Here is a 13,821-nt window from a genome sequence, read left to right as displayed (position 1 = left end):
CTTTAAATAGAGCGCTACAGGGTGAACACAACGGAACAACACACACAAACACACATACATATATGTATGTATGAGTGTGTGGAGAAGAGGCAAAAGATCGCAGAGGGGAGGCCACACACACACACACAGAGCAGGGATAGGTGAGTGAGATACAACTTGAAGAGGAAGTGTGTGTACGTGTGTAGGGAGGGGGTGGGGGCAGAGAGAGGGGGATCGCACTGGCCAATACAGAGAGTAGAGGAGGAAAGGGTCGAGAGCAAACGCGAGAGAAAGGGCGGGGGTGGGGTGAAGAGAAGCGACGGGCGCACTCAGCGCGTATGCATAGCCGGGGGGAAAACAGACGAGGACCAAAAAAAGGCGAAGAAAGGACGGCAACTGCTCACGCGAGACCACCAGTCTTCGGATGGGGGGGGAGGCAGACGCGCGTGCTGTCGAGAAGCGGATGTGCGTATGGGGAGGAGGATTGAAGGGGGGAGGGGAGGGCGTGGCAATGCCCTAAACGGTCGTCTTTAAGAGAGAGAGATGTGTTTATCTGTTTCTTTTTCGCAGGTCCCTGTTTGCTGCTTTCTGTGTGTGTGTAAGTCGGGGGGGCGTGTGGGAGGGGAGGGGGGAGGGGGGGTGTACGGGTCTGCTTGGCTAGCGGTGCCGCTGCGTATGCGTAACCGACGAAGAAGAAACACACACAGGCAAAAAAAATGCCGTTGAGAGCACAAGAGACACGGGTAGGGGAGGAGCAGCTGAGGGAAGATGAAGACGTCAAGCAAGAGAGACCTCACTCGAGAAGCAGAGAAGAACAGGTGCGAGTAAGGGGGGCAGGATCGCCAGCCCAGCGGATCCCTTCTTGTCGCTTCCTTTGCACTCTCTTTATGCGTCTCTCTTTCAGCCTGCTCTTCGGGGCGCGTCTACGCCTATGCGTACGCGCGTGCACAGAGGCCTCGCACGCGTGTGCGCAAACGCTGACCCGACTCCCACCCCCGCACGCACACGCGCACACGGACGGATACTTACCGAAACAACGGAAAAATACGTCAACGCACGAGAGGGAGGGAGATGAATGGATGCTCAAGTGTACTGGGGGGGATACCGAGTGCACAGTTACGCAGAAGAAGCAAAGTGCCGCTGTGTGTGCGTGTGAAGGTGTTGGTGTTCTGTGGCTTGCGTACAAACTATTACCCATGACCGTTTCGCCTCGCTATACGTATCGCACGCAGTCGCTCGGAGGGGTGCGATACGTATAACAGAGACGCACTCGCACACACACACACACACAGACGCGAAGCAGTGCAAGGCGGCTTTCTTAATTCCGCCGCCTCTCTTTGCCGTTTTCCTCCCTCTCTTTGTATCGTTGTGTGGATCGCTCCGGTGCGAGCAAAAAAAGAGTCGGCGCTCTTCTCTGGACACACACACACACACACACACACAGACCGAAAAGGCCGAAAGCGAAAGGGGGGCGGAGAGAGAGGGCGCGGGCGTAGAAGTGTATGCGCCTGAGCTGAGTGGACAGTGCTTGAGCTGTGGGAGAAGGGCGAGCGAGCGTGAGATGAAAGGCAGGCGAGGGGCGCGTGGGAGTGAGCGTTGCCGTTCATGAGACAGCGGAGTGGGGGAAATGTATGCTAAATAGCCAGAATGAAGAGCGCCGGCGCACATGTGCGAACCCAAAGAGGGCGCCATGCGCAGGCGCACAGGCCATGTATTCCGTCACACCCGGCCGGGGCAGACAGACAAGGCAGATCTCTGCCGATGATCTCTTCTCTGATGTCCATCGCACCCTACACGGGACGTCATGGCAGGCAGGAAACAATGAGCAGACGAGACACAAGTGACCGACTCATGAGACAGCCGCTGTCGGTGAAGCTGGAGAGAGCGGACAAAGAAAACAGCGGAAACTGAAAAGCAACACGGGGCGTGCACAAGCAATGGGCTCGCGCCACTAAAAGTTCTGCGCCTCTCTTTGGGTTACCTTTGCGTACCACCGCTGCCCATCCGCGCTTCGTCGCTTTTCGTGGGCAGAGATCTCGAAAACAAATGGACCGTGCATCGGGGTCGGTGCCCATCCCTCCCCGCCCTGCGCCCGCTGCTCTGGAGCGAGTAGCGGCCCCGCCTCCCACGAGGACGCGCTGACAGTGGAAGCACCGGATTGCAGGCTCTGCAGCACACGTAGCGGGTCCTCCGCTTCACCACTTCGCCGAGCACTCCTTCCACCACTCGCGGCCGCGCCTTTGCGTCTGGTCCCCTCGCCGCCGCCGCTGCTGTCGCTGTCGCTGTCGCTGCGGCTGCTGCCACCGCGGCTTCCTTGTCCCTCCTGCTGCTGATACAGGGCCTCGCTGTGCCGCTGCTGGAGACGGCACATCAGCTTCGTGGCCTGAGTCATCTTGCCCTGCTCCAGCAGCAGCTGCGCGTCTGGCACAGTCGGGCCCCAGAACGGGCATGCAAAGTACATGTCTGCCTCAGTGCGGGGGGTCAGCAGAGGCGCCGCAGCGGCCTCGCCACCCCCGGCGGCTTCCTCCATCGGTGCTTGAGAGGCTGTGATGGCTTCGGCTGCCACTGTCGTCAGCGGCGCAGGGTTATAGCGTGGCACATCGCGCGTCGCCCATACGTTCCATGACACAGCGGAGTTGGAGCCGGCAGAGGGAGGGTCCGGTGTAGGTGGCATGAGGAGTGGAATCGTTGGCGCGGCGGGGGCCTCGGCGGCTGGTGCAGCCTCTGACCAGGAAAGTCGCTCTGCCCGTATCATCTCGACGAGCGCCTCGTCGCTGATATCCTCGGCGTCGATTGATGGCGGCGGGCGCGTCGCCCAGGCAGACAGACCGAACGCATAAGCAGGATCTGCGCCCGAGACCTGGTGCCCATGGTAGTGGAAGCTGCCCGGGCGACTTGCTGTGGTCTCTGGCGGCCGCTTCGCCGCGCTCGCAACGGGTGCGGTAGCGGCGGTGATGGGCAACTCGGGGGCACGAGGTATTGCCACCGGCATGAACCTCGACGCTCTCAAAGCCGCCGCCTCTACGTCGATGTCCATTGTGCGCCTCTCTTCTATTGACAGGCTCGACGTTGGCGCAGCTGCACCGGCTGTTGGGCCGCACGGTGCACTACAAGAGGCCCGCGCCACCTCTCCCTCTACCATTGCCTGCATCTCACGCCGCGAGTCGGCGAGTGTGACAAACAAACGGATGGGCGTAAGCGAGGGAGTGTGGGGTGTCTCGAGGGTGCAGCGCGCCGGTGACGCCAGGTACATGGCTGCATCTGAGCCAGCTTTCACCGTGGCCTCTTTGCCGCGCAGCATATGCGCTGGCATGCACTGATAGTGGATCACGAGAGCTATATCCAGGGGAACCTGCAGGCCACATCTGCTGCGCGTCGTCGCCCACCAGAGCAGGAACGCGTCGAGGTCCTTACGCGACGAGCTCTCTGAGACGCCGTCGAGAAGCTCCTTCGCCGGCCCAGCATCCTGAAGGATAGAGGGCGAGACAGGCAGACCGGTGGCGCGCGACGGGCGGCGACCGACACCAAGGCCGCCAACCGGCAGTGTCGCCCTCGCCTTTGCCGGCTCGTTGATATCCCCACTCGCGCCCCCCTTAGGTTTCTCCTTTGCCGTTTCAAGGCGCACCAGTTGCAGGAGGGCGTGCCCGTGGGCGTCCATCACCACAAAAACGCCGTCTGGCCGGCAGTACAGCCCACGCGACACCCACCGCCCCTGACTCCAGCAGCCAGCGTACACACTACCGTCAGCGTAGCGGCGCAGCGCAATCATGCGGCGTTGGGAGAGCCGAAAGAAGCACGCATCACACACCCGAAGTTGCTGCCCGCTCGCCGCCGGCGGGCCAGGGCCGGCGAGTTCGCTCTTCGCACTCGTGCTGCCGTCTCCTGTGACAGTCGGTGGTAGCGTTGCGCGGTGTTGCGTGCAGGCGTCGCAGAAGACGTCTCCACAGAGGCGGCAGTGGTGCCGGCGGAGGAAGAAAGAGAAGGCCGTGCCGCACTGCCCGCACTCGGCGGCCTCGTCGTCCTCAATCATCACCGGCGCAGTGAAGCAGTCGTCCCGCTCGTTGCCGTCGCAGTAAGTCGTCTCATACACCTCCCCCGTGGCGCGTTCGTAGATGCGCGTGAAGCCGGAAGAGGTGCCGTGCACCCACGACCCCTCTACGACACAGTTGGAGGTGAAGAGCAGCCCTTTGCCGTGCTGCGTGTTCTGGCGGAAGTCGCCATAGTAGGCCCCACTGGTCGTCACGAGCTTCCCCATCCCCTCCATCGCGTTTGATACAAATGTGCCGCTGTACACGGAGCTGCCGTCGGTTAGGTGCAGCATGCCGGTGCCGTGACGCTGACCGTGCACCCACTCGCCGTTGTAGATGGAGCCGTCTGGGCTGTAGCCGATACCGCGGCCGTGCGGCCGTACGCCAGCCACGTCACTCTCCTCCACCTCACCGCGGTAGTGCACTGCGTGCAGCTTGCCCTTGCGGAACTCACCGAGCAGCACGGAGCCGTCATCGAGGTAGTACACGCCCTCGCCGTGCCACGCGTCTCGCTCGAAGCCGCCCTCGTACCACTCGCCGTTGGGCATGTACTGCGTGCCGAATCCGTGCCGCTCTCCTGCGCAGAAGCCGCCGCGGTAGTAGTACTGACGTCCCCACCAAAGCTCGCCGTAGACGTGCGGGATGGTGTGTGATGTGTAGCCGCTGTAGATAATGTACTGCGTTGGCGGTTGGAGCGTACTGCAGCTGCGACGCGCTGCTTCAGGGCTGTTAGAAAGCCTTAGCGGCCGGCTGGGGACCTGCTTGGGCGAGGTAGGAGGTGCAGGTGATGCTTCGGTCACAGCACCGTCGCTGGCGCGCGAGGGCGACGCGGCAGAGGTGGACGGCTTGTGTTGAGTAGCCGCTGCTTCCGCGTGTGTGATGGCCAACGGGCTGTGCGCCGCTTCGTCGACCACTGCATCATTCATCTCTAACCTGACGCTGTGGCTGGCAACGCCAGTGGCGACTACTTCAGAAGAGTACACAGCTGCTGCTGCTGTGCGGCAAGGTGCGCTGTCAGCATCCGGAGCCGCATCATCTTCTTGCTGATGCATCGTGCTATCCAAGGCCGTGGTCGACGCAGCGGAATGCCAGGGAGAGAGAGGGAGGGACTGCCCGACCGCCAACACATGCTGAGAAGATTCCTGACTGTTGGCGACTGTCGAAAGTAGGTGGGACGCCTCGGCCCCCCCGTCGCCGACATCATCGTCGGCGGCACCGCTTTCGTTCGTGAGGTTGCTCCCATGCTGAAGGGCGGCCTGAGCGCTGGTGTTGCGCCGCATTTCGCGCTGATGCGTGCCACCCTCGACAACAGAGGAGAACATCGACATCGGTATCCAAAGCTGCGTGTACTGCAGCTTCCACAGGACGGAGCGCACGCAGTCTGCACAGACAGGCACTGTCGAGACGTCCTTCTTGTCGAACGCGTGGTCGATCTGCTCCGCGGAGAGGCTCGGAAAGGTGATGGGCCTGGCTGCGCTACTACTGGCGTTGGTGGGGGCGCCTTTCGCCGCTGCTGCGGCGGAGAGCTGCAGCGTCTTCTCCGCTGTAACGTAGGCGTGACGCAGTAGTGCGTTGACATCCTCCTGGTTCGTAGGCCCCTTTGTGTCCATGTGCCCCAGGCAAGAAGAGCAGGTCGAGCGCAGGCACAGGGTGCAGTGGACACGCTTTCGGAAGAAGCTGTAGTCCTTCCCACACATTGTACAGTGCGCCTCGGGGGAGGGCAGTGACGATGTAGGGGTAGGCGGCTCCACCGCCTGCTCTGTCGCATCGGCGCCGCGGCTAACTGCTAGGGGTGACGCCGCCATAGCCAGTCGCCCACCAGCAGCGCGACGCGGCTCGCCACTAACGTCCTCCGGCGCAGCCGCCAAGACAGAGGTGTAGCACGATTGCAGCCGCGGCGCCGTCAGGCGTGGTACCGTGCTGGCGCAGTTGCGCGACGCCGCCCGAGTCGTTTGCCACGTGACGAAGTGGTCAAAGGCGGACCACGGGCGGTATGGGACGGCTAGCCGAGGTGCGTTGCCGAGCCACTCTCCTGCAAGCACGACCCCGGAGTCGAAGTAGACAACGCCAGGGCCGCTAGCGCGACCGATCGCCACGCTAGCCGGCGCGTCTGCGAGATGAAGCGAGTGGGCGCAGTTGGACATCTGCTTCGCTGTAGGAATGGGCCATGGTACGGAGGCTGGAGACCCACCGCCGCCACTGCTGCCAGCAGCGCTCTTTTTAGACGCGTTCCCGCCTTGTGCCGTCCTTCTCGCCCACGGCCGCGGCGCACCAAGGGCGGCCGACATGCTTGGCGAGCTGTACAGCTGCGGCCACGGCGTGCTGTCTGACAGCGGAGACGTTTGACGCCCAATCTGGGGGAGCACCACCGCCGCGTACGCGCTCAAGTCCATCATGTACGGGCGCCAGGAGCAGGAGAAGGTAAGGTGGTTGCCAAAGTCGATAAGCACGCGTCGCGGTCGGTCGTCGTCGCTTTCGTCGTCCGTGCCGCTGTCGCCGGCACAGGTGCCGCTGGCGCTGCGGTCGATGAGACCAGACCCGATGAGCCCCCAGAGGCTCGAAAGGCCGAAGAGATCGCCCGCCTGTGCGCTGTTCGTGATGTGTCCAATAGCACCGCCAGCGTCACTGACGATCGAATTAGTGCACCGCGAAGGCGAAGAGACCTTCCCCGATAGCCGTCGCGACTGCGAGTGACGCAGCACACTCGGGACGATCGTTCGGTAGACCGGGTTGGCGCGGCTGCGCTGATACCAGATGCCACCCCCGCTTGGTGCATCGCCACACCACCCGCTCTCCAGTACCGACCCATCTGGCCACCAGACACACGCGCGCGCGGCGTCGCGTGCGCCGTTTCGAAAGCTTCCAATGTAGACGACACCGCTAGGGAAGGCCCACACACCTTTGTCGCAGTGAAGCACTTCACGAACCCAACGCCCCTTGATGACCATGGACGACAGGGAGGTAAAGCTGCGAGTCTTTCCTCGGCCGCGGGATGCACCCGCAGCACTCTTGTCGTCGCCACTGCCACTGCCGCCCTTTCGGCTTTTCTCAGTCTTCACCTCCTCCGCAGTGTAGGCGGCAGCGGCGCGGCCGCCGCCATCACCTTGCCCGCCACCACCGCCTGACCTGCGCTCTTCTGCGAGGTTCAGCGAGCTACCCACGAGGCCGTCCAGGGCGGGCAGCTTGAGGATGCCCAGCCCGTCACGTAGACCGTTACGGAACAGGCCGAAGAAATCGATGAAGAGAGGCGGCACGCCAGTGCGATCGACCGTGGCACCACTTGAGGAGGCGTCGGTTGCTGCCGCAGCTGGTGCTCCGTCGCCGCCTATGCTGCGGCCTTCCTCATGCCCATCGAGGGACGACGCGCTTGACGGGGCGATGCCAAAGCCGTCGCCTCGCATCGCTTTTAGCTCTGACAACTTCAGGGCAGAGTTGCTCGAGCGCATGGCGAGGAAGATATCCACCGGCATTGTCAGCCGCCCAATACCGTGAAACACAGACCCATCCCACTCCCCCTCGTACCCCTCCACGAAGGTGTTTTGCTGCCAGCGCCCAGCCTGGATGGTCCTGTTGGCGCGCTGCAGCAGCCCTAAACCGTGACGTACGCCATGAACGTACTGTCCGCTAAACTCGGCCTGCTCGGCGGCGTAGCGCATGTTGCCGGCACCATGACGGCGACTTCTGTGAAAGGCGCCAGCGTAGAAGTCGCCGTTCGTGTACCAGAGGAGCCCTCTGCCGTGCATGTGCTCCCCATGCCACTGCCCTTGGTAGCAGAGGTAGTTCTTGGTGCTTGCTTTCCCGCCCACGATGGAGGTTGCCGTCGTCGCCGTGACACTCGCACCCAGGACAGGAGCCGTGGCGGGATCTGGGTACAGCGCTCCGTCCACGGGGGATACCGCCGATATCTCTGATGGCGCTGGCGCCGTTGCTGAAGCAGCAGCGGCGGCATCAACGCTGGCGAGTTCTGCTAGCGAATGTTGTGACGGTTGCTGATGCCAATGCATGGTGCCAATGGTGCGCTCACCGCGCACAAAGATGCCAACAAAGGTGGACACCCCCGGCACGATGACAGTGCCTTCTCCGTGGATGAGGCCGCTCTGGAACTCGCCGTGCATCGTCGCCCCAGTCCGCTTCAGGGTATACTTGCCTTGCCCATGGCGCAGCTGGTCCCGCCACTCCCCCTCGTAGACGTCGCCGTTGCGGTAGCGCATCGTGCCCTGCCCCGCGATTCGATCCCTTCGAAAGGTGCCGAAGAACTCGTCTCCATTGGCAAAGCGCATGACGCCCTCGCCGTGACGCTGATCGTGCTCCATGCTGCCCTTGAAGAGAGACCCGTTCGGGTACATGATCTTGCCGTTGCCGTGCCGCTGGTCGAGAGCCCAGTCACCATCGTACACCTCGCCATCCATCTTGCGCAGCTTTCCACGGCCGTGACGGCAGTTGTCGCGCCACTCCCCCTCGTAGACGTCGCCATTGTAGTAGCGCATGAGCCCCGTGCCGTGGCGGTAGCGCATGGCGTCGAAATCGCCAATGTACTCTTTTGGCGCCGGCGCCGTCGCGACTAGTTCGAATGGTGAAACGTATGAGAGCCCCTTCAGTAGCAGGTTACTCACCCCCTCGCCAACCCCGCTGCCCCCAGCAGAGACATTCCTGCCGCTCGTGTGACGCGGTCGGTAGTCGACGTATTTGCGTGTGTAAGAGATGGTCCCTTTTCCTTGCATCTGCCCCTCTATCCAAGTGCCGTGGTAGGTGAAGCTGCTTGTCACCAGCACGCCGTCGCCATGGAACACGCCGTTGGCCCAGTCGCCTCCGTATCGGTCGCCTTGCCGATACCGTTTGCACAGATTTATGAAGGCTATCGATGCCGGACTTGCGCCGCTGCCCTGCGGAGCCCCTCGGCCGAAGAAGAAGGTAGCAAGGCTGCCACCGACGCCGCTGCTGCTATCAGTGCTCGTCGCTGCGGTGACGGCAAAGCTGGGCTTCACGCTCTGATCATGCTGAAACAACATGATGCCGCATCCACACGGAATGCGGCACCTGCCCTCCTCCACAACGGACCCGAAGTAGTGACTTCCATCTTCGAGCACGAGTGAAGGCGTCATTCCTTCCCCTGGGGTAAAATTTTCGACCTGAATAGTCGTGACAGGGCGGTTGAGCGGGGCACTAAGGTCGTAGTACTGCGGTGTGGCACCCGCGCTCGCGCTCCCGGCTGGTGTATTCGCCATTTCACTCAGGGGAAAGGGGTGATGGGAGAGAGGCCGGAGGGGGGCAGAACACTCGCGCCCCTCCCCCAAAGCGAGAAAAAGTGGGGACGGAGGCGAAAGGAAACCGAATCGGAGAGCCTCGTACCGCTCCGCAGGCGAGACGGGGCCCAGAGGGGGGAGGGGGAGAGCAGAGCCGATGGAGCGAAGAGAAGAGGATTGGGCGCGGTGTGTGCGCGTGTAGACGGGAGAGGGCTGATGAAGGGGGAAGGAGAAGAAGAGTTAACGAAGAGAAGACGGGGGGGGGTGCAGGCCGCGTTGTGGTCGAGGGTGATGCAATCTCTCTCTATCTGCGGCCACGCATGCGCCGCGGAATGCGTGCGTGTATTTGTATGCGAGGGGAGAGGTGCGTGAAAGAATCGGCGACAGCCGTCGGTGCGTTTTGGGCTTGGGGAATGATAGGAGGAGGCAGTGCAGCACGGCTTATGCAGGGGACAGCAGTGGCTCTCAATGGCCCGTTGGGGCGCTTCTGTAGACCCAAGAGCAGGCTGACTGGGCGGGGTGCCGAAGTGGGTGGCGGGGTGTGGACGAAGAAGTGCTCCATGTGCCATGAGTATAGTCGAAGGGGACGGTGCGTGTTGAAGAGTAACGGAGACGTGGCGTGGGGAAAATGAGAAAGGCAGAGAGTGGACGAGGACGGCGACGCTCGTTCGGGTGAGAAATGACGGCTGCCGGCTGTCATGGCGCACGGGACGTGCCTCATCACCTCTCCATAAAAGAAGCGCGCCGAGGACTACAGGGAGCGAATGCCGAGGCAGCAAAAAAAGGGTCTCCAGGCAGGGGGCAGCAGGCTGCAGAGCCGCAGCTGAGCGCGCCGTACTGCCAATGCGCGTATTAACCTGCCCAGCACAAGTGCTGGTTGCCGCCTTTTCCATACGTACACGCAGGCATGCATACATAAATATGTATATTTATGTAGATCTGCCTGCAGCGCACACGACTTCGCGCCTCTGACGCGCTTCGCTGGTGGCCTACACGCGTGTGTGAGCGAGACATCCCCCCTTTGCGGTTGCCCTTCCTACTTTTTCTTCGCGTCCGCTCACGTGTGACACGTGTACGTTGGAGGAGAGAAGACAACAAGCCGACCCTCTTCAACGAGCCGCGCGTGTGGCGCTTTGTCTCCACCATCATGGTTGCCGCGGCCGACGCGCACCTGAGCATGCCCGTTGACAAGGATGCAGCCGCCGAGGGAAAGAAGGACGTGATGAGAGCGGCACATCACACTATTCACCTTCTCTTCGTCTCCTTATGTGCGGAATTGTCAGCAAGTTCGCTCTCGTCCCGCCATTCAACATACACATCAAGGCCCGCCGCCCGCACACCCCTTCCCCCCCCACTTACGGTCCCGCCACACAGGCACCAGGGCGTGAGGCAAAGCAGCGGTGGCGACACGCGCTGCACCGAGGCGCCGATCCCATCATCTGGGCAACGCATCCCCCTCAAGCTCTATCCACTCAGCTTGGCTTTTCAGGCTGCCTTACAGTCACGGTCATCTCGCCGGCCGACGTGCCGTGCTTCCCTACAGGGGTGGTGCACGCCGCCCATCGCCAGCGGGCAGCGATGGCCTGGTATGACATGCTCGCGTCAAGTCGGCGCCTTGGCCACCATATAGATCGCACAAGCGTCTTCACCGTTACGGGCCTCTCCGACGCTACAGCATCGAGGGCGTGGCCGTCGGCGTCTGTCGCGATGAGTAGCACTGGCTTCGTGACACTGTGGGCGATTGCGCCTGTCGCCGTGAAAAGGGTCTCGGCATTGACAGGGGGTGGGGGTAAGGGGGCGCTGGCCCCCTGAGGCAGCACACGGAGTTGTCCGTTCCCTGCCATCAGTGATACTGCGCTCCAACACCTCTTCGCTTCCACGCGGCACTCCTCCCCTGCCCCAGCAGGCACTCTTCGGCAAGGAGGTGGACAGAGGCACACCCACCCGCACACACAGAAACGCGCTTGCCTAAAATGGCAGCAAATAACAGAGGGCCGCAGCGGCGGCAGCTTTCTGTGCGTGGAGCCGAAGCAACGAAAAAGGTTGCAGACCGCCAGCTCAGCACTCGGCTTTCCCTACGTCTCTCTCTGAAAAGATGAGGAGGTCGACAGTTCGGCAGCGCGAGTAAGCTTCCGTGGAGCTGGCGCTCAAGATGGCAACTACAGCTACGGATCGGTGTGAAGAGGGAGGCGGTTGCCCAACAACGAAAGCACTCTGTGTGCCTCCCCCCGCCTCTCACGTGGCAACGAGGAGTACGACAGCGCCGCATGCTACGAGAAGAGCATCAGCGGGCCCCGCCCCATCGATGTCATCCGCTGATAGATGGTTAGATACTGCCCATACGCGGACGCGACCGTCAGGATACCGAGGCCGAATACTGCCGCCATGCTCACAGCAGCCAGTTGCACCGTGGTCATCGATTCGAGCTTCTTGAGCAAAGCGGACCCTTCGGAAAAACAGCGCACCGCGTCGTACCGTGCTCGCTTCTCAGGGTCGATCAGTGTGTCGTAGGCCTCGTTGATGACCGACATCTGCTGCCGTGCCCGCTCCTGCGCCACCGGGTCCTTGCCGACACGGTCTGGGTGGCTGAGTAGCGCTTTCGTGCGGTACGCCTTCTTGATCTCTGGCACATTCGACTGCTCTGTCACGCCGAGCACCTCGTAGTAGTTGGCTACCCTGCTCATAGAGGCACCGCCTTGATCGGAGTGCCCAGCACACCCCTCTGCGCCGTCACCGCCAGGACCGTTCGCCGCACGCCCCGTCGCGCTGCCGAGAGGGACAGAGGTGAAGGCGAACGCAGCGTGCGCCGCAGCCGCTTGAGCCCGCGCCGCCTCCTCGGCTTCTTCTTCGAGACGCTTATCCTCCACTTCGTCCTCGACAGTGCGGGGGTGGCGGCGCTCAAGGGCGTCTCGGACAGCGTGCCCAGCGATGAGGCTCACGTGGAGGATGCCGGGCGACAGCAAGAGCAGCGCCAACCGCTCGCCCCAGAAAATACCACCGCCGGTAGGCTCGCGCGACAGACGCTGCCCAGCCAAGACGCCCGACACGCGTGCGGCGTACACCAAAGTCGCTTGAACCGACGCTACAACCAAGTCGGAAAGGAAGGGTTTCAGCAGTCGCCACCGCGAGGTTCGCTTTGTGCGTTCTTGGTAAAAGTACATGCACCACATAATCTGCTCCGTTGCGAAGAGCGCCACATCAGCGATGAGGCCGCTGACGAAGACGGTGTAAAAGGGCCGTGATTGATAGCTGTCAAGGTAGTAGCGCAGCGCGTGCTGGCAGGGCTCGGGCATCCCCTCAAACGGCTTGGCCTGCGAGGGCCGCGGCGGGTTGCGATAAAAGACTGCCTGTGCGTCCACCGCGCCTGGTGATGGGAGGGGCTGCGGCGCCGCGCTGGTCGCGGCGCCGCTTTTCGCTGAAGCACGCGCTGCTGTGCGTGAGGCGTCACAACTGCTACCACCGCCTGACCGTCGTAGGAAGCGTGGAGAAAGGAGCTGCCCCGCGAAGCGGAGGAGTCGCGTGCACCACAGGCGGCCGTAGCGGTAGTTGCACACGATGGGGTAGACGTAGTGGAACGCAAGTGCGTCCTTGCACAGCTTAGATTTACTCTGCATGCACGCCGCGGACACGCCGCACTCGAGCATTCGGAAGAGCAGCCTGTCGCTGATGAGTCGGCTGTAGAAGCTGAGCAGCGCGGTGGGGCTGAGGCCGCTTCTGAAGAAAGAGATCCATCCGTTGACGTCACTCAGCGCCTCGGCAACGTCCACCTGAAACAGCGAGCTACAGATGTAGTCGGTGAACAGTAACCCTGCCAGCTCCACTCCGTGCAGCGGGACCGAGAGGAGCACAACTCGATGATGCAGCATGGGCCACACGCTGCGGAGAGGTTGTCTTCACACACAGGCGACAACGAAAAGCGCGCCTTCGCTACCAAAAAGGGTACGCGTGGCCAATCAGAGCACAGTGTGCACGCTGGAACGCGCCAACCACGTAGCGTGGGATAGCGGGCGAGGGAAGGGCAGCACGCGGCTCTCTCACGTCGCCGTGTTGGGCGCGAGCAAGCGAGAAGGGAGAGGGGGATGCACATGCAAGTAAAGAGAACACCGTAGCAATGCTCGCGGACCGATAGGTCGTTCCTTCGGAGAAGAGGTAGGCAGAGCCACGCTCGGCCCTCGCCCTCTAAGCTTCCGCGTTTCATGTTGCCTTATCTTCTGTTTGGGGAGGGGTCGGGGCACGGGGCGGATTGGAATTCCCCCCTCCCCAATGGCCAGACACGCGCCTTGACAGGGCGTAGGAAGACCGAAAAAGGGGTCTTGTTCGGGGGGAGAGATAGGGTAGATAGACGCACATACACATACGCACAGGGTGGGGGGGATAGAGGGAGAGCCGCTGCTGAGATGAAAGGGAGGTGCCGGGTGGCAGGGTGGTGGTGTAACGAGCATGGCTTTACCCCCCCTCCCACACACACACGCACAGAAACGCAGACAGACAGACAACGTGTATCGCGCTCACTTCGAGCCTTTGTTGGGGCTGCCCCCGGCTACTCGCACTATTCGCTACTCGCGCGTTCT

General features: G+C 62.3%; 2 protein-coding genes across 2 annotated transcripts; both read right to left on the bottom strand.

The window, feature by feature from the left end:
• Window positions 1-1,930: 1,930 nt before the first annotated feature.
• On the bottom strand, window positions 1,931-9,232 carry LSCM1_04148 (uncharacterized protein; the record flags this gene model as incomplete). Its single annotated transcript, XM_067321670.1, has 1 exon — window positions 1,931-9,232. One exon carries the CDS (start codon window positions 9,230-9,232, stop codon window positions 1,931-1,933), a length of 7,302 nt encoding a protein of 2,433 aa, XP_067177901.1.
• Window positions 9,233-11,520: 2,288 nt separating this feature from the next.
• On the bottom strand, window positions 11,521-13,116 carry LSCM1_04147 (uncharacterized protein; the record flags this gene model as incomplete). The annotated part of the gene is made up of 1 exon (XM_067321669.1): window positions 11,521-13,116. The coding sequence occupies one exon, from the start codon at window positions 13,114-13,116 to the stop codon at window positions 11,521-11,523; it is 1,596 nt and encodes a 531-aa protein (XP_067177900.1).
• Window positions 13,117-13,821: the final 705 nt, after the last annotated feature.

The sequence above is a fragment of the Leishmania martiniquensis genome, chromosome 26 (genome assembly GCF_017916325.1).
Source record: "Leishmania martiniquensis isolate LSCM1 chromosome 26, whole genome shotgun sequence".
Classification (NCBI taxonomy): domain Eukaryota; phylum Euglenozoa; class Kinetoplastea; order Trypanosomatida; family Trypanosomatidae; genus Leishmania; species Leishmania martiniquensis.
This window is presented reverse-complemented; position numbering and strand designations above follow the sequence as displayed.